General features: G+C 47.6%; 1 protein-coding gene across 1 annotated transcript in view; it reads left to right on the forward strand.

Moving 5' to 3' along the window:
- The window catches only part of SLC25A20 (solute carrier family 25 member 20), a 42,236-nt gene extending 22,866 nt beyond the window's left edge, over window positions 1-19,370 (forward strand). Inside the window, exons 5-9 of the mRNA XM_003894462.3 lie at window positions 13,613-13,730; window positions 16,680-16,752; window positions 17,100-17,209; window positions 17,670-17,794; window positions 18,523-19,370. Of these exons, the coding sequence (XP_003894511.1) occupies window positions 13,613-13,730; window positions 16,680-16,752; window positions 17,100-17,209; window positions 17,670-17,794; window positions 18,523-18,585 (489 nt within the window). The 3' untranslated portion in view covers window positions 18,586-19,370. The remainder of the gene's footprint in view (window positions 1-13,612; window positions 13,731-16,679; window positions 16,753-17,099; window positions 17,210-17,669; window positions 17,795-18,522) is intronic.
- Window positions 19,371-25,319: the final 5,949 nt, after the last annotated feature.

A 25,319-nucleotide genomic window follows, 5' to 3' on the forward strand; every position in this document is an offset into this window, starting at 1 on the left:
CTACCTCAGGCTTCTGAGTATCTGAGACTACAGGTGTGCGTCACCATGCCCTGCTAGTTTTGTTTATTTTTTTAGAGATGGGGTTTTACCATGTTGCCCAGGCTGGCCTTGAAACTCTGAGCTCAAGCGATCTGCCTGCCTTGGCCTCCCAATGTGCTGGGATTATAGGCATGAGCCATCATGCCCAGCATAGATTGGATTTTAAACTCAGCATTGGCCAGGCACGGTGGCTCACACCTGTAATCCCTGCACTTTGTGAGGCCGAGGCGGGTTGTTCACCTGACGTCAGGAGTTCAAGACCTGCTTGGCCTACATGGAGAAACCCCGTCTCTACTAAAAATACAAAAATTAGCCGGGTATGGTGGTGCATGCCTGTAATCCCAGCTACTCGGGAGGCTGAGGCACGAGAATTGCTTGAACCCAGGAGGCAGAGGTTGCAGTGAGCCAGGATCGTGCCACTGTACTGCAGCCTCGGTGACAAAGCGAAAAAATAAACAAAAAATAAAAATAAATAATAAATAAATAGGCCAAGCGTGGTGGCTCACGCCTGTAATCCCAGCACTTTGGGAGGCCGAGGGGGGTAGATCACGAGGTCAGGAGTTCAAGACCAACCTGGCCAAGATGGTAAAACCCCCGTCTCTACAAAAAATACAAAAATTAGCCGGCCATGATAGCAGGCGTCTGTAATCCCAGCTACTTGGGAGGCTGAGGCAGAGAATTCCTTGAACCTGGAAGGCAGAGATTGCAGTGAGCTGAGATCACGCCACTGTACTCCAGCCTGAGCAACAGAGCGAGACTCTGTCTCAAAAATAAATAAATAATAAATAAATAAACTCAGTATAATTTTTTTTTTTTTCTCTCTGAGATGGAGTCTCATTCTGTTGCCCAGGCTGGAGTACAGTGGCACAGTCTCGGTTCACTGCAACCTCCGCTTCCTGGTTTCAAGCGATCCTCCTGCCTCAGCTTCCTGAGTAACTGAGATCACAGACACGCACCACCAAGCCCGGCTAATTTTTGTATTTTTAGTAGAGATGGGGGCTGGGGTGGGTGCGGGTCTCACCATGTTGGCCAGCCTGGTCTTGAACTCCTGACCTTAGGTGATCCTCCTGCCTCTGCCTCCCAAAGTGCTGAGATTATAGGCATGAGCCACCATGCCCCGCCCTCAGCATAATTTTCTAGAGATTCATTCGGATTATCACATATATGAATACTGCATTCATTTTTATTGCTGAATAGTAGTCATAGTATGGATTATCATAATTTAACTATTCTTCCACCTAACATCATCTGTGTTGTTTCTAATTTGAGGTTTTTAGGAATAAAGATGCTATAAACATTTGTATACAGAGGCTTTTGTCAGAAAGTAAGTCTTCATTTCTCCATTTCTCTGGGATAAATGCCTAGGAATGCAATTGTTGAGTTTTCTTATAGTTGTATCTCTAGTTTGTTGTTTGTTTTTTTTTTTTTTTTGGACAAGGTCTCACTCTGTTGCCTAGACTGGAGTGCAGTGGTGTGATCATAGCACAATATAACCTTGATCTCCTGGGCCTAAGTGATCCTCCCGCCTCAACCTCCCAAGTAGCTGGGACTACAGGTGTGTTCCTCCATGCCGAGTTAATTTTTTATTTTTATTTATTTATTTAGAGATGGGGTCTTGCTTTGTTGCCCAGGCTAGAGTGCAATGGCACGATCTCAGCTCACCACGACCTCCTCCTCTGGGGTTCAAGCGATTCTTTTGCCTCAGCCTCGAAGGTAACTGGGATTACAGGCATGCGCCATCATGCCTGGTTAATTTTTGTATTTTTAGTAGAGACAAGGTTTCGCCATGTTGGCCAGGCTGGTCCTGAACGCCTGACCTCACGTGATTGACCTGCCTCGGCGTCCTGAAGTGCTAGGATTATAGGAATGAGCCACCACGCTCGCCCTAAGTCTAAGAATTCTTTACTTAAACCTAGATCCTGAAGATTTTCTTGTATATTTTTTCTACAAGTTTTATTTTATTTTATTTTATTTTCGAGACATTATCTCACTCTGTCACCCAGGGTGGAGTGCAGTGGTGCGAACTCTCCTCACTGCAGCCTCTGCCTCTTGGGTTCATGTGATTCTTCTGCATCAGCCACTCAAGTAGCTGGGATTACAGGCACACACCACCGTGCCCAGCTCATTTTTGTATTTGCAGTAGAGACGGGGTTTCTCCATATTGGCCAGGCAGGTCTTTTTTTTTTTTGAGATGAAATCTTGCTCTGTCGCCAGGCTGGAGTGCAGTGGCGCGATCTCAGCTCACTGCAACCTCCGACTCCCTGGTTCAAGTGATTCTCCTGCCTCAGCCTCCTGAGTAGCTGGGATTACAGACATGCACAACCACGCCCAGCTAATTTTTGTATATTTAGTAGAGATGGGGTTTCACCATGTTGGCCATGATAGTCTCGATCTCCTGACCTTGTAATCCACCCTCCTTGGCCTCCCAAAGTGCTGGGATTACAGGCATAAGCCACTGTGCCCAGCCGCCAGGCCAGTCTTGAACTCCTGGCCTCAAGCGATCCACCTACCTTGGCCTCCCAAAGTGCTAGGACTACAGGCATGAGCCACCACGCCTGGCATATTTTATTTTTTTCAAATGGAGTCTTGCTCTGTTGCCCAGGCTGGCGGGCAGTGGCGTTATCTTGGCCCATTGCAACCCCTGCCTCCCAGATTCAAGTGATTCTCCTGCCTCAACCTCCCCAGTAGCTGGGATTACAGGCACACACCACCACACCCAGCTAGCTTTTGTATTTTTAGTAGAGACAGAGTTTCACCATGTTGGCCAGGCTGGTCTCCAACTCCTGATGTCAGGTAACCTGCCCATCTTGGACTCCCAAAGTGCTGGGATTACAGACATGACCCACTACATCCGGGCCTTCTACAGGTTTTATTTATCATTTTATGTTTTACATTCAAGCCTGTGACCTCATTTGAGTGAATTTGTTTTTGTTTTTGAGACAAGGTGTTACTCTATTGCCCAGGTTGAAGTGCGGTGGTAAAATGGCTCTCTGCAGCCTCAGCATCCTGCGCTCAAACAGTCCTTCTGCCTCATCCTCCTGAGTAGCTGGGATTACAGGCATGTGCCACCAAAAACAGCTAATTAAACACCTTTTTTTTTTTTTTTGTAAGGATGGGGTCTTGCCATGTTGTTCAGGCTAATCTCAAACTCCTGGGCTCAAGCATTCCTCCTGCCTTGGCCTCCCAAAGTGCTGGGATTACAGGTGTGAGCAACCATGCCTGGCCAATTTTTGTGTAATATATGAGTAGTAGGACAGAGTTCTTTTTTTTTTTCCTTTTACCTTTGACGTCCGCTTATATCATTTGAAAACACTGTCTTCATTCCACTGAATTGTGTTTACATCTTTTAAAAAATCAACTGGGGGCTGGGCACCGTGGCTCACACCTGTAATCCTAGTGCTTTGGGAGGCCAAAATGGGTGGATCACTTGAGGTCAGGAATTTGAGATTAGCCTGGCCAACATGATAAAACCCTGGCTCCACTAAAAATACAAAATTAGCCAGGCATGGTGGCATGCACCTGTAATCCCAGTTACTTGGGAGGCTGAGGCAGGAGAATTGCTTGAACCTGAGAGGTGGAGGTTGCAGTCAGCCAAGATTGTGCCACTGCACTCCAGCCTAGCCTGGGCGACAGAGCAATACTGTCTCAAAAAAAAAAAAACAAAAAAAATCATTGGGCAGGCCAGGCACAGTGGTTCACACCTATAATCCCAGCACTTTGAGAGGCCAAGGTGGTGGATTGCTTTAGCCTATGAGGCTGAGACCAGCTTGTGCGGCATAGCAAAACCCCATCTCTTTTTTTTTTTTTTTTTTTTTGAGGCAGTCGCTGTGTCGCCAGGCTGGAGTGCAGTGGCGATCTCTGACTCACTGCAAGCTCCGCCTCCGGGTTCCGCCATTCTCCCGCCTCAGCCTCAGTAGCTGGGACTACACGAAGCCGCCACCACACCGGCTAGTTTTGTATTTTTAGTAGAGGCGGGGTTTTCACCATGTTAGCCAGGATGGTCGATCTCCTGACCTGCGTGATCACCCGCTCGGCCTCCCAAAGTGCTGGGATTACAGGCTTGAGCCACCGCGCCTGGCCAACCCCATCTCTTAAAAAAAAAAATTAGCTGGGCATGGTGGTATGCAGCTGTAGTCCCAGCTACTTGGGGGTGGTGAGGTATGAAGATCAACCCGGGAAGTTAAGGCTGCAATGAGCCAGGATTGCGCCACTACACTAAACCCTAGGTGAAGGAATGAGACCCCATCTCAAAAAAAAAACAATCAATTGGGCATATTTGTATGATCTGTTTCTCTCTCTCTCTCTGTTTTTTTTTTTTTTTTTTTGAGATGGAGTTTCACTCTTTATTGCCCATGCTGGAGTGCAATGGTGTGATCTCAGCGCACCTCAACCTCTGCCTCCTGGGTTCAAGCTATTCTGCCTCACTCTCCTGAGTAGCTGGGATTACAGGCACGCACCACCATGCCAGGCTAATTTTGTATTCTTGGTAGAAATGGGGTTTCTCCACATTGGTCAGCCTGGTCGTGAACTCCCGACCTCAGGTGATCCACCCACCTCAGCCTCCTAGAGTGCTGGGATTACAGGCATGAGTCACTGCGCCCGGCCTTGTTTCTCTATTCTACTCCATTTATCTATATGTCTATCTCTTCACCAACACCACATAGTCTTGATAACTATAGCTATGTATAATAAACTTTGAAATTCAACAGACTTATTCCTCTCACTTGATTCCTTTTTTTTTTTTAATTGTTCTGGCCTCCTAGAACAATTTTCTATTCCCTTGCTTTTCCACATAAATTGTAGGATAATTTAGGAAATTTAGAAAAATCTTCCTGATATTTTGATAGGAATTATGTTAAATGTATAGATCAATTCGGGCAGAATTGACACCTTTATTATTTTGAATCCTCCAATCCAGGAAGAATGGTATATCTTTCCATTTATTTAAAAATCTGATTTCTGCCCAGGCATAGTGGCTCACACCTATAATCCCAGCATTTTGAGAAGCTGAGGCAGGTGGATCACATGAGGCCAGCAGTTTGAGACCAGCCTGGCCAATATGGCAAAATCCTGTGTCTAATAAAAATACAAAAATTAGCCATGCATGGTGGTGCAGGTCTGTAATCCCAGCTACTCTGGTGGCTGAGGCATGAGAATCACTTGAACCCGGGAGGTGGAGGTTGCAGTGAGCCGAGATCACGCCGCTGCACTCCAGCCTGGGTGACAGAGTGAGACCCTATCTGAAAAAAAAAAAAAAAGAAATCTGATTTCTGGCCACACTTGGTGGCTTGTCATCCTAGCACTTTGGGAGGCCAAGGCAGGTGGATCGCTTGAGCTCAGGTGTTTGAGACCAGCCTGGGCAATATAGTGAAACCCCATCTCTTAAAAAAAAAAAAATTAGCTGGGCGTGGTATTGCATTCTGTAGTCCCAGCTACGTGGTGAGCTAGGGCAGGAAGATAGCTTGAACCCAGGAGATGACAAAGTTGAGATACTGTCTCAAAAGAAAAAAAAAAAAAAAGGAAAAGAAAAAGACATCTGATTTCTTTCATCACCATTGTGTAGTTAGTTTTTAGCACATAAACCTTGTACAGGTTTTCTTTTTTTTTTTTTTTAGACGGAGTCTCTCTTTGTCGCCCAGGCTGGAGTGCAGTGGCCGGATCTCAGCTCACTGCAAGCTCCACCTCCCGGGTTTACGCCATTCTCCTGCCTCAGCCTCCCGAGTAGCTGGGACTACAGGCGCCCGCCACCTCGCCCGGCTAGTTTTTTGTATTTTTTAGTAGAGAGGGGGTTTCACCGTGTTAGCCAGGATGGTCTCGATCTCCTGAGCTCGTGATCCGCCCGTCTCGGCCTCCCAAAGTGCTGGGATTACAGGCTTGAGCCACCGCGCCCGGCCTGTACAGGTTTTCTTACATTTACACCTAAGTGTTTCTTTTTCTGTTTGCCTTGTAAAATGGTGTTGTAAATGATACTATAATTTTATTTGGTTGTCCACATGTTCATTGCTTGTTTGGGAAACACGATTGATTTTTGTATAATCTTGTATCCTACAACTTTCTGAACTTCCTTATTAGTTCTGTGATTTTTTTTTAAAGATTCCTTGGGATTTCCTACATAGACAACCATGTCATTTGGAAGTAGGGACAGTTTTTTTTTTTTTTTTTTTTTTTTTTTTTGCGAGGCGGTGGCTCACGCCTGTAATCCCAGCACTTTGGGAGGCCGGCCCGGGCTGAGGATCACAAGGTCAGAGATGAGACCACGGTGGGGTAAGCCTGTAGTCCCAGCTTCTCGGGAGGCTGAGGCAGGAGAATGCGTGAACCCGGAGGCAGAGCTTACCCAGTGAGCGAGATGGCGCCACTGCCTCCCAACCTGGGCGACAAGCGAGACTCTGTCTCAAAAAAAAGAAATTTTTTTTTTGAGACAGAGATGTCCTCTGCCCTAGGTGTGTGATCTTGTGGCTGCTCCACTGCAACCTCCACCTCCTGGGTTCTTTGATTCTCACCTCATCCCCGAATAGCTGGGACTATAGGTTCATGCCATCATCACTGACTAATTTTTGTATTTTTTGGTAGAGATTGGGCTTCGCCATGTTGGCCAGGCTGGTCTCAAATTCCTGACCTCAAGTGATCCATCTGCCTTGGCCTCCCAAAGTGCTGGGGTTATAGGCGAGAGTCACCATGCCGAGCCTGTTTCTTCTTTTGAGGCAATACCTAGGCTGAAGTGGAGAGGCATGATCACAGCTAACTGTAGCTTGATCTCCCAGGCTCAGGCAATCCTCTCACCTAGCCTCTGGGTAGCTGGGACTATAGACATGTATCACCACACCTGGCTAATTTTTTAGTTTTTTTGGTAGAGATAGGCTCTTCCTTTGTTACCCAGGCTGGTCTCAAACTCCTGGGATCAAGCAATCTGCCCACCTTGACCTCCTCAAGTGCTGGAATTACAGGTATGAGCCACCGTGCCTGGCTTCTTTTCTTCTTTCTCTTTTTTCTTTTTTTTTTCTTGAGACGGTGTCTCGCTCTGTCGCCCAGGCTGGAGTGTAGTGGCCGGATCTCAGCTCACTGCAAGCTCTGCCTCCCGGGTTTACACCATTCTCCTGCCTCAGCCTCCGGAGTAGCTGGGACTACAGGCGCACGCCACCTCGCCCAGCTAGTTTTTTTGTATTTTTTAGTAGAGACGGGGTTTCACCGTGTTAGCCAGGATGGTCTCGATCTTCTGACCTCGTGATCTGCCCATCTCGGCCTCCCAAAGTGCTGGGATTACAGGCTTGAGCCACCGCGCCTGGCCTCTTTCTCTTTTTTCTAGAGACAGAGTCTCACCCTGCTTATTTGCTGCTCTGCTGCATGGCTGGAGTATAGTGGTCTGATAATGGCTCACTGCATCCTCAAACTCTTGGGTTCAAGTGATCTTCCTGCCTCAGCCTCCTATTAGCTGGGACTACAGGTGTCACCCAGCCTGGCTAACAAAAAGAGCGACCCTGCCCGGCCGCCCTGCTTGTTTCTATCAAGGATGACCTGTGCTTCTGCTTGATCCCAGGCCTCTTTGTGCACTGGATCCCATCCCCTCTTGCCCAGACACAGACATTGTTTGTTTTTTTTTCCCCTCAGCCACTGACATCAGTTTCTGCTCTCCACTCGATCATTCTCGTCAGGAATAAAGGCATAAACATGCTTGCATTTTTCATCTTAAAAATACAAACTGTGGGCCGGGTGCGGTGGCTCACTCCTGTAATCCCAGCACTTTGGGAGGCCGAAGCTGGTGGATCACAAGGTCAGGAGATGGAGACCATCCTGGCTAACATGGTGAAACCCCATCTCTACTAAAAATACAAAAACAAAATTAGCTGGGCGTGGTGGCGGGTGCCTTTAGTCCCAGCTACTTGGGAGGCTGAGGTGGGAGAATGGCGTGAACCTAGGAGGCGGAGCTTGCAGTGAGCTGAGATCGTGCCACTGCACTCCAGCCTGAGCAACAGAGCAAGACTCTATCTCAAAAAAAAAAAAAAAAAAAAGAAAAAACCAAACTTCAGGTGCGGTGGCTCATGCCTATAATTCCAGCACTTTGGGAGGCCAAGGTGGGTGGATCACCTGAGGTTGGGAGTTCAAGACCAGCCTGACCAACATGGAGAAACCCCATCTCTACTAAAAATACAAAAAAAAAAGTTAGCCAGGCATGGTGGCGCATACCTGTAACCCCAGTGACTTGGGAGGCTGAGGCAGGAGAATCGCTTTAATCCGGGAGGCAGAGGTTGTGGTGAGCCGAGATCTCACCACCGCACTCCAGCCTGGGCAACAGGGGCGAAACTCCATCTCAAAAAAAAAAAAAAAAAAAACCAACTTTGGGCGTGGTGTCTCACGCCTATAATTTCAGCACTTTTGGAAGCTGAGGTGTATGGATCACCTGAGCCCAGGAGTTTGAGACCAGCCTGGGCAACATGGCAAAACCCCATCTCTACAAAAAAATAGAAAAATTAGCCAGATGTGGGCGAGGCACGGTGGCTCACAACTGTAATCCCAGCACTTTGGGTGGCCGAGGCGGGTGAATCATCTGAGGTTAGGAGTTTAAGACCAGCCTGGCCAAAATGATGATACCCCATCTCTACTAAAAATACAAGAAATTAGCCAGGCGTGGCAGCAGGTGCCTATAATCCCAGCTACTCAGGAGTCTGAGACAGGAGAATTGCTTGAACCTGGGAGGCAGAGGTTGCAGTGAGTCGAGATCATGCCATTGCATTCCAGTCTGGGCAACAAGAGTGAAACTCTGTCTCAAAAAAAGAAAAAAAAATAGGTGTGGTGGCATGCATCTGTAGTCTTAGCTACTTAGGAGTCTGAGGTGGGAGGATCGTTTGAGCACAGGCAGTTGAGGCTACAGTGAGCAGAAATCATGCCACTGTACTCTAGCCTGAGCAGCAGAGTAGGACCTTGTCTCAAAAAAACAAACTTCTCTCTAGTCTTTTCCACACCAATTTCTATGCTTCATGACTTTGCTCCCTCTTACACGAAAACTCTTTGAAAAAGTTGTTTCTGTTTTTTTTTTTTTTGAGATGGAGTCTTGCTCTCTCACCCAGGCTGGAATGTAGTGGCCGGATCTCGGCTCACTGCAACCTCTGCTTCCCAGGTTCCAGCGATTCTCCTGCCTCAGCCTCCCGAGTAGCTGGGAATACAGGTGCGCACCACCACGCCCTGCTAATTTTTGTACTTTTAGTAGGGATGGGGTTTCGCCTTGTTGGTCAGGCTGGTCTTGAACTCTTGACCTCAGGTGATCCACCCACCTTGGCCTCCCAAAGTGCTGGGATTACAGGTGTGAGCTGCCACACTGGCCTGTTTCTTGTTTTTTTTTCTACCTGCCATTTCCAGTTCCTCTTCTCTAATTGTTAAACCTGCTCCAATCTGGCTTTTGCCTCACAACTGCAAATAAATGGTTTTATCAAGGTCACTAGTGACTTTTTTTTTTTCTTCCTTTTTTTGAAACAGATTCTCGGTCTGTTACCAGGCTGGAGTGCAGTGGCGCCATCTCAGCTAACTACAACCTCCAACTCCCTGGTTCAAGCAATTTTCCTGCCTCAGCCTCCTGAGTAGCTGGGATTATAGGCATGCACCACCATGCTTGCTTAATTTTTTTTTTTAATTTTTAGTAGAGACGGGGTTTCACCGTGTTGGCCAGGATGGTCTCCATCTCCTGACCTTGTGATCCACCCGCCTCGGCCTCCCAAAGTGCTGTGGAATTACAGGCGTGAGCCACTGTGCCCAGCCGGTCACTGGTGACTTTTACACTGCAGCGGTTAGTTCTCTCTTTTCTTTTTTTTTTTTTTTTTTGAGACAGAGTCTTGCTTTGTCTCCCTGGCTGGAGTGCAGTGGCGCGATATCAGCTCACTGCAACCCAGACCTCCGGGGTTTAAGTGATTCTTGTACCTCAGCCTCCCAAGTAGCTGGGACTACAGGCACATACCACCACACCCAGCTAATTTTGGGTGACTTTTTTTTTTTTTTTTTTTTTTTTTTTTTTTAGAAACAGGGTTTTACCGTGTTGACCAGCCTGGTCTGGAACTCTGGCCTCAAGTGCTCTGCCCACCTCAACCTCCCAGAGTGCTGAGATTACAGGAGTAAGTCACTGCACCCAGCCTTGTCTCATGACTTTTAGACACCATTTTTATGCTGATGACTCAAATTTATATCTCTGGCTGGACGCCGTGTCTCATGCCTGTAATCCCATCACTTTGGGAGGCTGAGGGAGACGGATCACGAGGTCAAGAGATCGAGACCATCCTGGCCATCTCTACTAAAAATACAAAAATTAGCTAGGTGTGGTGGTGCGTGCCTGTAGTCCCAGCTACTTGGGAAGCTGAGGCAGGAGAATCACTTGAACCCAGGAGGCGGAAGTTGCAGTGAGCCGAGATCGTGCCACTGCACCCCAGCCTGGTGACAGAGCAAGATTCCGTCTCAAAAAAAAAAAAAAAATTATGTCTCCAACTCAGACTTTTCCTGAACTCCAGACTAGTTTATCCAACATTTCTATGTGGATGCTAATAGGTGCCTCAAAGTCATCATGTACAAAACCGAACTCCTGGTCTTCCCCGAACCTCCTCTACTCTCAGCATTTTTCAGTTCAGTTGATGACAATAGTATCCTTGTAATTATTCAGACTTATAGCCCAGGAGTCCTCCTAAATTCCTCTTTTTCTCCCACAGTTTAGATTCCATCTCTTGAGCAATTACACTGGTTTTCAACATTATACCAAATCCATCCCTTCACACCATCTCCATTGCGGCCATACTGCTTCAGGCCACCTTCATCACTGTCCTGGATGACAGTGAGGGCCTCTTTACTTGTTTCCCTTCTTACAGTCTCTACATACATAACAATGATAGGATTCTGTAAATATGTTATTCCCATGCCCAATCCTCCATGGCCCCCAAGGTCATTGTGAATTGGCTCCAGCATTCTCAGATCACATGACCTTCCTTCTGTTCTTCAGACATACCAGGTACATATGTCCAGATCCTTTGCAGAAGTTATACCAAAAACACCCATTGATACTCAATTGACATTATCTTAAATTTATTATTTTTAGAAAAATAGAAATCTTTCTGATTGAAAACTTTTCCCAACTAGAATTAGGACTCTTTTTATTGACCTCTTATTTTGTAATCCTCAGATATGTTAGAGTTTTATTTATACAAAGCCTATTGCTTAATTCACATATATTTTATTGCCTTTTTTTTTTTTTTTTTTTTTTGAGACAGAGTCTTACTCTGTCACCCAGACTGGAGTGCAACGGTGCAATCTCGGCTCACTACAACCTCCGCCTCCCAGGTTCAAGTGATTCTCCTGCCTCAGCCTCCTGAGTAGCTGGGATTACAGGTGCCTGTCACTATGCCCAGCTAACTTTTGTATTTTTGGTAGAGATGGGGATCTCACCATGTTGGCCAGGCTGGTCTCGGAACTCCTGGCCTCAGGTGATCTGCCTGCTTTGGCCTCCCAAACTTCTGGGATTACAGGCGTGAGCCACTGTGCCCGGCCTTTATTGCTATTTTGAATGGGATCCCTTTCCTTGATTGATTGACTGATTGATTGAGACAGAGTCTTGCTCTGTCTCCTAGGCTGGGGTGCAGTGGCATGATCTCAGCTTACTGCAACCTCCACGTCCTGGGTTCAAGTGATTCTCCTGCCTCAGCCTCCTGAGTAGCTGAGATTACAGGCGTGCGCCACCACGCTTGGCTAATTTTTGTATTTTTAGTGGAGACAGGGTTTCACCATGTTGGTCAGGCTAGTCTCAAACTCCTGACCTCGTGATCTGCCCGCCTCAGCCTCCTAAAGTGCTGGGATTACAGGTGTGAGCCACCGTGCCCAGCGTTTTCTATTATTTTTTAACTGGTTAATCCTGGTATGTAAAAAAACTATTTGGTTTATATATTTGTAAGTGTTTCTCCTTGGAACTGTTAAAGTTGAACTCCCTTTCCAGCTTTAATTATTGTTTGGTTGATGCTCTTGTGTGTTCTGACTCCTCTTGGCCCTGAACAAGCGGGATCCCCGTGTGGATCCTGCACGGAGCTGTCTTTCAGATTTTTCCTGGGATTACCCCTGCCTACCCCAGGTTCTTGGCTCTGAGGGACAGGGTAGGAGCCTCTCTTTGGCCCTCCTCTGGCTCTGCATAGGAGCCCTCTCTGTACAGGACCCCTGTCTGGGCACTTAGAGCTCTGAGTGAAATTTTCTGTTCACCTTTTCTTTTCTTTTCTTTTTTTTTTGAGACAGAGTCTCGCTCTGTCGCCCAGGCTGGAGTGCAGTGGCCGGATCTCAGCTCACTGCAAGCTCCGCCTCCCAGGTTCACGCCATTCTCCTGCCTCAGCCTCCGAGTAGCTGGGACTACAGGCGCCCGCCACCACACCCGGCTAGTTTTTTGTATTTTTTAGTAGAGAGGGGGTTTCACCGTGTTAGCCAGGATGGTCTCGATCTCCTGACCTCGTGATCCACCTGTCTCGGCCTCCCAAAGTGCTGGGATTACAGGCTTGAGCCACCGCGCCCGGCCCTGTTCACCTTTTCTTAACCAAGCCTCATGACCAGGTAGGCTTGGAATGCAGTTGGTCTTCAGGGGCTATTTATTGAAGGAATAAATGAATGACTAAACTATTTGTTGCTTCCGTTTTAGACCTTCCAAATAGCTTTATTGTGTTTGACAGATTTCCTCAACTTATTATTTATTTATTTATTTATTTTTAAATTTTGAGACAGAGTCTCACTCTGTTACCCAGGCTGGAGTGCAGTGGTACAATATGTTTTCTTTTTTTTTTTTTTTTTTTTGAGGCGGAGTCTCGCTCTCTTGCCCAGGCTGGAGTGCAGTGGCCGGATCTCAGCTCACTGCAAGGTCCGCCTCCCGGGTTTACGCCATTCTCCTGCCTCAGCTTCCCGAGTAGCTGGGACTACAGGCGCCCGCCACCTCGCCCGGCTAGTTTTTTGTATTTTTTAGTAGAGACGGGGTTTCATTGTGTTAGCCAGGATGGTCTCGATCTCCTGACCTCGTGATCCACCCGTCTCAGCCTCCCAAAGCGCTGGGATTACAGGCTTGAGCCACCACGCCTGGCCAAGGTACAATATGTTTTCTAACTGCAACCTCTGCCTCCCAAGTTCAAGCAATTCTCCTGCCTCAGCCTCCTGAGCAGCTGGGACTACAGGCACCCACCACCATGCCCAGCTAATTTTTATATTTTTCGTAGAGACAGGGTTTCACCATGTTGGCCAGGCTGGTTTCAAACTCCTGAACTCAGGTGACCTGCCTGCCTCGGCCTCCCAGAGTGCTGGAATTATAGGCATGAGCCAGCATGCTCGGCCTCCTCAACTTGTTTTTCAGATTTTCTGTTGGTTTTATTTCTAGTCAATGTGAATATTTTCTGATCTTTTCACCTAGCCTTATTTCATAGTACCTGCCCCAAAATCACACATTCCAGATACTTTTCAATTTGACAGTGAAGTCTTTCATTGCTCTAACACATAATGGCCATACTTACTTTGTAGTCTCCTGTAACCTGCTGGGCCTGTGACTCTAATGTTGTTTCTGACTTAATGATCCTCTCCTCCCTCCCAGATTCAGGCTTCTTCAGGAGAAACCAAGTACACTGGTACCTTGGACTGTGCAAAGAAGCTGTACCAGGAGTTTGGGATCCGAGGCATCTACAAAGGGACTGTGCTTACCCTTATGCGAGGTAACCTTTGAGGCCTCCACTTGAGGTCACCTGGAGAGGTCACCTGAGGTGGGTCTGCCGCAGAGGGTCTTGCCTGAATTGCCAGATTAACCTCGGCACCATGCATGTCACATCTCTGAGAATACTGGCAGTAAGTGTCTCATCCTGGCCAGCATGGACATAGATTAGGATGAAGGGACCTTCCATCTTTCCCAAGCATTTGCAGGGGTAGAAGTCATGGCATCACAGTTGGAAGGGAGTGGCAAGTAGATAGAAATCATTGCTGTGGGGAGGAGTGGGAAGAAAGAGTGACTTGGGGACAGTGGTCATCTCCCTGATTTTGAGAAGTATGTCCTGTTTTAGTGGCAGTAGGAAAGGCAGAGACAGTCTTACTCTTGTCCTGAGCTGGCAGCTTAGAGGAAGGCCAGATACACCAACTGTGCTTATAACTGTGGGCATGTCAGTTGCCGACATGGACCATCACCACTCAGAGAGAACCTTATTTATTTTTTAACATTTTTATTTTATTTTTTGACATGGAGTTTCACTCTTGTTGCCCAGGCTGGAGTGCAGTGGCACAATCTTGGCTTACTGCAACCTCTACCTCCCAGATTCAAGCAGTTCTCCTCCCTCAGCCTCCCAAGTAGCTGGGATTACAAGCACATGCCACCATGCCTGGCTAATTTTTTGTATTTTTAGTAGAGATGGGGTTTCACCATGTTGGCCAGGTTGGTCTCAAACTCCTGGACTCAGGTGATCTACCCGCCTCAGCCTCCCAAGGTGCTGGGATTACTGGTGTGAGCCACTGGACCTGGCCTTATTATTATTTTTTGAGACAGAGTCTTGCTCTGTCAACCAGGCTGGAGTGCAGTGGCACAATCTCAGCTCACTGCAGCCTCCACCTCCCGGGTTCAAGCGACTCTCCTGCCTCAGTCTCCTGAGTAGCTGGGGTTACAGGTGCGTGCCACCATGCCTGGCTAATGTTTGTACTTTTAGTAGAGATAGGGTTTCACTACATCGGCCAGGCTGGTCTCGAACTCCTGACCTCAGATGATCCACCTGCCTTGGCCTCCCAAAGTGCTAGGATTATAAGCGTGAGCCACCAAGTCCAGCTGAGGGAACTTTAATGAAATTATATCATGTGTGTTTGTACTCACTTACACCAGTGCTTGGCCCAGAGCAGCATCTCATAGCTGCAAAGTGATTATTGCAAATAGGATGTGGCTGCTGAGGACCCTCTCAGGAATCCCTGAAGGGTCTAGTGCCAAGCTTGGCATTTCTGCATTCAAGAAATCTGTGGGGGCCGGGTGTGGTGGCTCATACTTGTAATCTCAGCACTTTGGGAGGCTGAGATGAGAGGATCACTAGAGCCCAGGAGTTCGAGACCAGCCTGGGTGAAATAGTGATACCTTGTCTCTATTAAAAAAATAATAGCTGGGCGTGGTGGCTCATGCTTGTAATCCCAGCACTTTGGGAGATAGGCAGATCATGAGGTCAGGAGTTCAAGACCAGCCTGACCAATATGGTGAAACCCTGTCTCTACTAAAAATATAAAAATTAGCCAGGCGTGGTGGCACATGCTGTAATCCAGCTACTCAGGAGGCAGAGGCAGGAGAATTGCTTGAACTTGGGAGGTGGAGGTTGCAGTGAGCCGAGATTGCGCCATTGCACTCCAGCCTGGGCGACAGAGCGAGACTCTGTCTCCAAAAAAAAAAAAAAAAAAAAAAAGCAGATCAATTATAAATAAAATAATACTATTTTTAAAAGAAAAAAAAAGTCTGTGGGGATTTTTTTTTTCTTTTTCTTTTTCTTTTATTTTGAGACAGAGTCTTGCTCTGTTGCCCAGCCAGAAGTGCAGAAGTGCAACCTTGGCTCAGTGCAGCCTCCACCTTATGGGTTCAAGTGATTCCTGTGCCTCAGCCTCCTGAGTAGCTGGGATTACAGGCATGTGCCACCAGGCCTGGCTAATTTTTGTATTTTTTGTATTATTATTATTATTTTTTGAGATGGAGTCTTGCTCTGTCACCAGGCTGGAGTGCAGTGGCTCGATCTCGGCTTACTGCAACCTCTACCTCCCGGGTTCAAGTGATTCTCCTGCCTCAGTCTCCTGAGTAGCTGGGATTACAGGCACATGCCACCATGCCTGGCTAATTTTTGGTAGATATGTAGTTTCACCATGTTGGCCAGGATGGTGTCAATCTCTTGACCTCGTGATCCGCCCACCTCGGCCTCTCAGAGTGCTGGGATTACAGATGTGAGCCACCACGCCAAGCCATTTTTGTATTTATTTTTTTTTTTTTGAGATAGAGTCTCACTCTGTCACCCAGGCTAGAGTGCAGTGGCGCAATCTCAGCTCACTGAAACCTCCATCTCCCGGGTTCAAGGGATTCTCTTGCCTCAGCTTCCTGAGTAGCTGGGATTACAGGTGCCCGCCACCACGCCTGGCTAGTTTTTGTATTTTTAGTAGAGATGGGGGTTTCACCATGTTGGTCAGCCTGGTCTCGAACTCCTGACCTCGTGATCCACCCGCCTCGGCCCCCCAAAGTGCTGGGATTAAAGGCATGAGCCACTGTGCCCGGCCCATTTTTATATTTTTAGTAGAGACAAAGGTTTCGCCATATTGGCCAGACTGGTCTCGAATTCCTGGCCTCAGGTGATGTGCCCGCCTCAGCCTCCCAAAATGCTGGGATTACAGGCATGAGCTACCATGCCTGGCATTTTTTTTCTTTTTAATGCTTTTTTAGTCTACATAAATTACTACTGTAGGCTAATGTTTAGAAAGCAAATAAATTGAACCAAATCACCCAATTAAAAAACAATTTTACTAATAATTCAGACCAGGTGTGGACCTCCTGGCCTCAAGCAATCCCCCTCCCTCAACCCCCTAAATTGCTGAGATTACAGGTGTGAGCCACCATGCCTGGCGAAGAGTTTATGTACTTTAATTCACCTCTTTCTTGCCACTAACAGATGTCCCAGCTAGTGGAATGTATTTCATGACCTATGAATGGCTGAAAAACATCTTCACTCCAGAGGGAAAGAGGTGAGGAAAACAGAACTTGGAAGCTACTTTCCCCGGTCATGGGTGTGTTGCTCTCTCCTGTGTGTGAATCTGAAAGTAGTAGTTGTTGTTCCTGGCTCCATATCTGCTTTTCTCTTGTGGCTGCTGAGGTCCAGCTAGCTCTTACTCTGTGCCTCAGCCAGTGGAGCAAGTATTTGAAACAGGTGCATGAAACCTCCTTCAAGGAGTGCCAGCAGCACTGGCCTTATACCTCCTCCTTCCATCCAGTTTCTGCTTCTCTGTAACTGCCCTGTCTGCCACAGGCAGGATAGTCTGAATGCCACTCTCACAGCCTTTGTCTAACTGGGGCTGTTGTTGGTGTTATACAGGGTCAGTGAACTCAGTGTCCCTCGGATCTTGGTGGCTGGGGGCATTGCGGGGATCTTCAACTGGGCTGTGGCAATCCCCCCAGATGTGCTCAAGTCTCGATTCCAGACTGGTGAGTGGAAGGTAGTGGGGTGGACAGGGGCAGAGTGGGTCCCCAGCACTGGCTAATCCTGGGGTGCAAAGCTCATAGGGCCCTAGGGATACTCACTCTCCATGGCAGCACTCAGGATCTGCCTGACTAACATTCTCCCTCACAGTTATTTGCATTCTAGGAACCCTAGACTCATTTTCATGACAGCCTAAACACAAGGTAAGTGTGATAAGAAGTCAAGTCTAGTCTTCCTCCCCCACATGAACAGAAGGGCTGTTTCATTCTTCTTCCCTCTTTTCTACTCCCTTGGCACAAGTAATCCAGGCATTTGTGTATTTGTCCCAAGGTGAACTGTTTTCTATGGACTGGTCCCAGATGACCTGCAAGGTGTCCTTTCCCTGTGCTAGTCCTGACCCTTCAGGAAGACTTAACTACTAGTTTCTCCTTCCTGAAGCCTTAAAAATTGGGTTCTGCCCCACAGCACCTCCTGGGAAATACCCTAATGGTTTCAGAGATGTGCTGAGGGAGCTGATCCGGGATGAAGGAGTCACATCCTTATACAAAGGGTTCAATGCAGTGATGATCCGAGCCTTCCCAGCCAATGCGGTAAGTAGCTGGCAGGGCTGTGCTTTCCCTTTGGGGCACAGAGCAGGGTGCATGTGGTCTGATTTTGCGTGTTCCTGGGATAGGACTGGGGTCTCAGTTTTACCAAAGCCCTATCTTCAGCCAGAGCATTCCTTATTTGCTCCCTTCCCTGAAGCTATCAGGAGGACTTGCCTTTGGGGATCTCTGAGGTGAGGGGCTTTGATTTCCTGACCTGGCCATTAGAAGTGGGCAGTTGTGAGGCCAGGCATGGTGGCTAGTGCCTATAATCCCAGCACTTTGGGAGGCTGAGGCAGGTGGATCATCTGATGTCAGGAGTTTGAGACCAGCCTGGCCAACACAGGGAAACCCCATCTCTACTAAAAATACAAAAATTAACTGGGCGTGTAGCAGGTGCCTGTAATCCCAGTTACTCAGGAGGCTGAGGAAGCAGAATTGCTTGAACACAGGAGGCAGAGATTGCAGTGAGCCGAGATCGTACCATTGCATTCCAACCTGGGTGACGAGCAAAACTCTGTCTCAAAAAAAAAAAAAAGAAGTGGGCAGTTGTGGGATATAAATTTTCTTCTCCTCTTAGGAATGAGAGAGCAGAGTTTGCATCCTTGATGTGGAGTGGGTGTGGGGTTAGGGAGGGGCTGTGGTCCTGACAGGGCCAGCAAAGCATAGTCCTTTGAATAGTCTATGAATAGTTATTCCTGCTGGCTTTTTTCTTCCTCCCAACCCCTTCTCAGGCCTGTTTCCTTGGCTTTGAAGTTGCCATGAAGTTCCTTAATTGGGCCACCCCCAACTTGTGAGGCTGAAGGCTGCTCAAGGCTGCTGGATGCTGGAAGCTGTCGCTGAGGAGAAGGAGTAGTGAGCAGAACTAAGCAGTCTTGGAGGGCAAGGGGAGGGGAATGGTGGGATCAGAGCCCTGTGCATGGACTTGGTGAGACCTTTACCTTAATGACATCCTGTACATTGTATAACTTTGTGTCACTTTGAAACTTGAATTCATTCTCGTCAATTTAAGGGATCTTAAAAGGATTTGGAAATGGAACAAGTAGCTTCTAGACCAGATACTACCTGTGGCAAGAATGCTGCCTACCAGTTGACTGCTGGTCCTACCATACCCAAAGTATTCCTCATTAAAGAGAGAATCTCAGGTTCTCACTGGAAGCACTGTGCAGATTTTCAACCAGATCACCAGGAGCTGAGATCTTCTTCAGTCCCTAGCCAGGAATACCCATTTGATTTCCAGGGCGCCATCTAATCCTGGGCTGTACGTGTGGATCTGGACTTGAGGCCCACCTCTGTGTCCAAGTGGACTAGGCATATATGCCTAGGAGGAGGTAGACTGTTAATCGTTGGATTTTGATTTTTTTTTTTTTTAATGCATGCAAGTAATCAAAAGTAAAACTAGAGTAGCCTGATTTTCTGGGAGCAGGTGGAGAACTTTCCCTCCTACACAGTGAGGACAGTCCCAGTCTGCTGGGATAAGTGAAAAAGCTCAGGATGTAGGAAGGTCCTTTTTACATACTCTTTTCTCATGAGTGCTCCCTATTTTAACAAGAAACAATAAACATTGTTTCTAATTTCTGCATTGTGTTATATTTTCTTCTTTTGATTCTGGGACATTTCAGTAGGCAGCCTGTGGCCTTGGTGGAGGTTTCCAGGGATCCAGTATTCTTCCCTGGGAACCTTAGGCTGGGGCATCCAGCAGGAGGAGGTGGAAGAGGAGGAAGTTTTGGCTGGTTCTACCTTCTGACTGCCCTAGCCCCAGCTGCTCTAGGGAGGGTGTGTGGGGTGGTGTGACTTGACTGGTAATTGTTCACACAGGCCTCAATGCAAGCCTGGCACACAGGCCCTCCCAAGGCCCAGCCTGCAACCCATTCCTTCATTTATTCCCCTCTTCCCTGAGCCCCATGGGTGTCTGAGCTAACAGATGGAGAGTCAGTTGTTCTAAAAGGACAAAAGCAATCTCGGGTTTTCATGTGGGCTTTGAAGTTGCTGTGCTATCTGAGGTAGCTAGCTTAACTTTGCTAATCAGGCAGATGATGCTATCCAGGTGTGTCCAGAAAAGGTGAGGGAGTTGGAGAGTCATAAAGCTAGGCTATTACTTTCTGGTGGAGGGGAGAGCTTGCTGAAGCTACTGGAGCTGGGCTTTTCTGGGATTGTCCCATCTGGTGGTCACAGTTACAGTTCCACTGGCACTTCCTGTCTCACTGCAGCTGCATAGAGACTCTTGGACTTTGGCTTTAGAACCATTACTCTGTCTCTAGTTTTGAACGGTTAAAAAAAAAAAAAAAAAGCTGGGCGTAGTGGATCATGCAACGCTTGTAATCCCAACACTTTGGGAAGCCAAGGAAGGAGGATCACTTGAGTCCAGGAGTTCAAGACCAGCCTGGGCAATATAGTAAGACTCTGTCTCTACACAAAATTTTTTAAAAATTAAAAAATTAGCCAGACATGGTGGTGTGTGCCTGTAGTCCCAGCTACTCTGGATGCTAAGGTAGGAGGATCGCTTGAGCCCAGGAAGTTGAGGCCACAGTGAGCCGAGTGTACATCACTGCACTCCAGCCTGGGCAACAGAGTAAGACCTGGTAAGAAGGGCAGGGACACACCCCTATCTGGGAGTTGGGGCTGTGATCAACCCAGCAGGAAGCTGAAGACTTGGGACTTTAAAGAAGGAGGCTTTATAGCTTGGAATATATTTCTAAATGACCAGATAGGAATTCTGGCCGAGTAGAAAATAACATTTTTGGCTGGGCACAGTGGCTCACGCCTATAATCCTAGTACTTTAAGAGACCGAGGCGGGTGGATCACTTGAGGTGAGGAGTTCAAGACCAGCGTGACCAGCATGGTGAAGCCCCATCTCTACTCAAAATACAAAAATTAGCCAGGCATGGTGGGGCATGCCTGTAGTGCCAGGTACTTGGGAGGCTGAGGCAGGAGAATCACTTGAACCCGGGAGGCAGAGGTTGCAGTGAGCCAAGACTGCCCTACTGCACTCCATCCTGGGTGTCAGAGTGAGATTCCATTTCAAAAAAAAAATTAATTTACTTTTTATTAATTAAATTTTTTAGAGACAGGGTCTCACTTTGTTGGCCAGGCTAGAGTGCAGTGGTGAGATCAGAGCTTACTGGTGGGCTCAAATGATCCTCACGCCTCTGCCTCCCAAGAAGGTGGAACTACAGGTTCCAATACACCTGTACAGTGCACCTGTAGTGTACTGCTGTGCCTGGCTATTAAAAAAAATTTTGTAGAGATGAGGTCTCACTATGTTGCCCAGGCTGAACAGTTTTTAAAGATGAAAATTATATATCCTCTGTCTGGCAAGGTTAATTAAATGTTAAGCCTGCTTCCTCTAACCCTGGAGGATGTCTTTGTTTAATATCTCATTGATTTGAAGATGGCCATATATGTGTCTCCTGAAGCTCTTCTTTTTAAATCTTATTTTATTAGAAAAAAATTTTTTGAGACAGGGTTCACTCTGTTACCTAGGCTGGAGTGCAGTGGCATGATCATGTTTCACTGCAGCCTTGACCTCCTGGGCCCAAGTAATTTTCCCACCTCAGCCTCCTGAGTAGCTGGGACCACAGGCATGTGTTACTATGCCCAGCTAATTTTTTAAATTTATTTTTTGTAGAGATGGAGTCTCCCTATGTTGCCCAGGCTGGTCTTGAACTCCTGGGCTCCCGTCTCAGCCTCCCAAAGTGCTAGGATTACAGGGATGCACCACTGTGCTCAGCCTGAAGCTGTTCTTGATATCACCCAGTCCTGAGGCTGTTCTAAATTTGAATTTTTTTTTTTTTTTTTTTTTTTTGAGATAGGGTCTCACTCTGTCACCCAGGCTGGAGTGCAGTGGCATGATCTCGGCTCATTGCAACCTCCACCTCCCTGGTTCAAAAGATTCTCCTACTTCACCCTGCCAAGTAGCTGGGTCTACAGGAACCTGCCACCACACCCAGCTAATTTTTTGTATTTTTAGTAGAGATGGGGTTTCCTCATGTTGGCCAGGCTGGTCTCGAACTCCTGACTTCAAGTGATCCGCCTCAGCCTCCCAAAGTGCTAGCATTACAGGTGTGAGCCACTGCGCCGACTGAGACTATTCAAAAACCTCAGCTTTTGCCTAGAAACCCCAGTAAATGTATTTGCATTTCAGCCAAATGCCAGCCATTCCCATGGCTTAGGATCACTTTTACAGTCTGTGCCTCTGGATAATTTGCCCTTGGAAACATTTTCCATTTTAAAATGGAGTATTTTGGTTCTTTCATGTTAGTGATGGTAGATTATTTTACTCCTTTGGGTGTTCAATAGATGTTAAGTCAAATAGGGAAGCCCCTGGAGGCATATTTGTGAAGGGAGCAGAGCAGATGTTGAGTAACTCCCTCCTGGCTGGTGCTTCCTTTTTATGATGCACTTTGAAATGCCACCTGTTCCTGATATATCTCTTCTCTTCCTGACAGGGTAAGGAGCGGGGGAAAATTGGGGCCCTCCCTAGCAATTTGTCTTTCACAGACAGTCACAACTGGGAGCCAGACAGTGATTTTTTTAAACAACCAACTGGTGATAAAAGCCTCACCCAGGCCCCAAGAGGCATATAACTGGGCCAAAGGTGAGGGAGGGAGCACAGGTTGTTGCAACAGTAATTGTTAAAAGCACAGTAGCAGCATTTCAGCTATAAAGTCATACTATCTCTACCCCACAGTTGTTTCCCTACAGCCTTTTTTTTTTTTTTTTTTTTTGAGACAGAGTGTCACTGTGTCACCCAGGCTGGAGGCAGTGGCACCATCTCAGCTCACTGCAACCTCCGCCTCTCAGGTTCAAGCAATTCTCCTGCCTCAGCCTCCCGAGTAGCTGGGACTACAGGTGCCCGCGACCACGTCTGGCTAATTTTTGTATTTTTAGTAGAAACGGGGTTTCACCGTGTTAGCCAGGATGGTTTTGATTTCCTGACCTCGTGATCTGCCCACCTCAGCCTCCCAAAGTGCTGGGATTACAGGCATGAGCCACTGTGTCTGGCTGCCTTACGGTCTTTTGAGGCTGGAACCCCCTACATCTTTTCTAACCTCCTTATAAATTTATTCTCTTATTTCTTTATTCCCTTGTAACTCAATGTTTAATGGGTAGGGATTTTTTTTTTTTTTTTTTTTTTAGATGGAGTCTCCCTCTTTTGCCCAGGCCGGAGTGCAGTGGCACGATCTTGGCTCACTGCAAACTCTGCCTCCCGGGTTCAAGTGATTCTCCTACCTCAGCCTCCTGAGTAGCTGGGATTACAGGTGCACACCACCACGCCTAGCTAATTTTTGTATTTTTAGTAGAGACAGGGTTTCGCCATTTTGGCCAGGCTGGTCCTGAACTGACCTCAAGTGACCCACCCACTTCAGCCTCTCAAAGTGTTGGGATTACAGGTGTGAGCCACAATACCTGGCCTTAATTTTTGTATTTTTTGGTAGAGATGGGGTTTTACCATGTTGGCCAAGCTGGTCTCGAACTCCTGACCTCAGGTGATTTTTCTGCCTTGTCCTCCCGAAGTGCTGTGATTACAGGCATGAGCCACTGCACTCAGCCTCTGGGTAGGGATTTTGACTCCCACTTTCAGATGTGGAAGCCAAGGCTCAGACAGGGTAAACTGATCTGCAAAGGTCATTGGCAAACTGATAATAAAGTGGGGATTGTCTGGGTCTCGAGAAGAAAGACTTGTGATGCTATCAGAGGCTGTCCTGAGGCTGCTTGATCCAGGCTCCAGCAGACCTGTCTGTACCACCTAGTCCAAGCTTAGGTACCTGGCCTGTGAGTCAGATCAGGGGTGGCACAGAGTCCTGACAGGCACTGGGAAAGCCCCAGGGCCAGGTGTCCCTGAGGGGTCCCTTTTCTGCTTTCTCTGCTCTGGTAAGCATGCAGACCTGTGATTTTCTAGCCAGTTTCGCTGTGCTTTCTAGGTTCTGTCCTTGCCCTGAGGTGTCTCAGATGCAGACCCTGGCTCTACTGCAGAAACTGACGCTTTCTCAGGACATAGTGTCTCAGGCATGGGGATGGCTCACAGGTACACAAATGTGGCCTGGGAACTAACTGCTCCCTGGAGCATGGGCACTTAAGACAGATCAGATTTCCTGTACAAAAGGCAGTGGCCTCACTGAAGGAGCCACAGTAGAGGCTGAAAGACAGCTTGGGTGAGGGCAGAGAAAACATAGCTCACTTCCTCAATCTCTTTTGCCAACTAGCGGCTCATGAACACTTCTAAGGCAACATAGAAACTGTTGCTGGTAGGAACTGAGCTGGGAGTACCAAATCCGGGAGGGCCTGGCATGTAGAGGTGGTCAGGTGACCAGCAGATCCCAGGAAATGGGTGGGGGACTGGAATGGCTTAGAAAAGTAGTCCCTTGATCAAGTAAGAGGGAGGTTTTCCTGCTGGACCTGAGTCCCACAAGTATGCAGAGGGCATAAGGTATTTAAGCTGGAGGATCTGAGCCAAGAGCAGGCCTTCAGAGGAGTTCAGGGAAGTTTAGGCCCCTCCCTTCATCTCGGAGAGACAGAGAGAAATGTTTGAATAATAAACCTGTTAAGAGCACACAAAATTCATTGTTTCATTGGAAACAGCAATGGTACCCGACCCATTTTCGTTTTCACCAAGACCCGTTGTTTTTGGGCTAAACAACATGTGTCCCACCTGTGCTGCTCTTCATCCATAGTTGTAAACAACTCTGCGAATTGGCCCCATTGTGTCCATATCTGTGCCTGTGGTTGGTGATATGGCAGTTTGTGCAAGATATTGACTGCCTGCTGAATTGTGAGTAGGATTAGATTTGAGTGTAGCACCCTCAGGGTTCTGGGGCCCCCTCCTGTGTACTTCTCTTGCTTCTAAGGGTCTCTGCTGTTGGCCTTTTCCACCGTCACTTGCTCTTGGCAGCTGTATCTCAGTTACTGGCTGCCTCTGGGTTTAGTTGCCATGGTAGCCTCCAGTGGTGCAGCTGGACAGGCTTGAATGCAGGCAGGATAAATGCAGGATAAGGGTAGAAGATGCGGGGTTCAGGCTCCTGGTGTTCCCTCCTGTTACAGCACCCTTTTCTTTAGCTAGCTCAGCTGGGCATTCATGAAGGCCCTGGGGGCTCTACTTGTTACTGAAGGGTTGGCCAGAAGTGAGAGAGATGGACCCCTGCTCTGGGACCAAGTACTGGGGGAGAGTGCCAGGTTGAAACTGGAGGCTGGTTGTCCATCCTTGCTCTGAGACTAGTCTATGGAGACCCATGAGGAGCAGCTATAGGTGGCTATATGGCAGACACACCTGTGTATGGTAGCTGCACCTGACAGCAATAACTTAAGCATACTCTGAGAATGACCCTGTATGGCAGATGCACCTGAATGTGTTGGGCGTTCCAAGCGAGGACAAGCCGGAGATTCATTACTTACCCATGAGGAATATCTGAGCCCCCATTCTGTCCTGTGGATGTACAGGGGATTGAGCCCCTTTGTTTTGGGTTAAATCAAAGTTGTTAGCGGGAGGGTGTTAAGTGAAAATGCTATATATACTCCATAATTTCTGCAGGT

This window comes from Papio anubis, chromosome 2 (genome assembly GCF_008728515.1).
Source record: "Papio anubis isolate 15944 chromosome 2, Panubis1.0, whole genome shotgun sequence".
Classification (NCBI taxonomy): domain Eukaryota; kingdom Metazoa; phylum Chordata; class Mammalia; order Primates; family Cercopithecidae; genus Papio; species Papio anubis.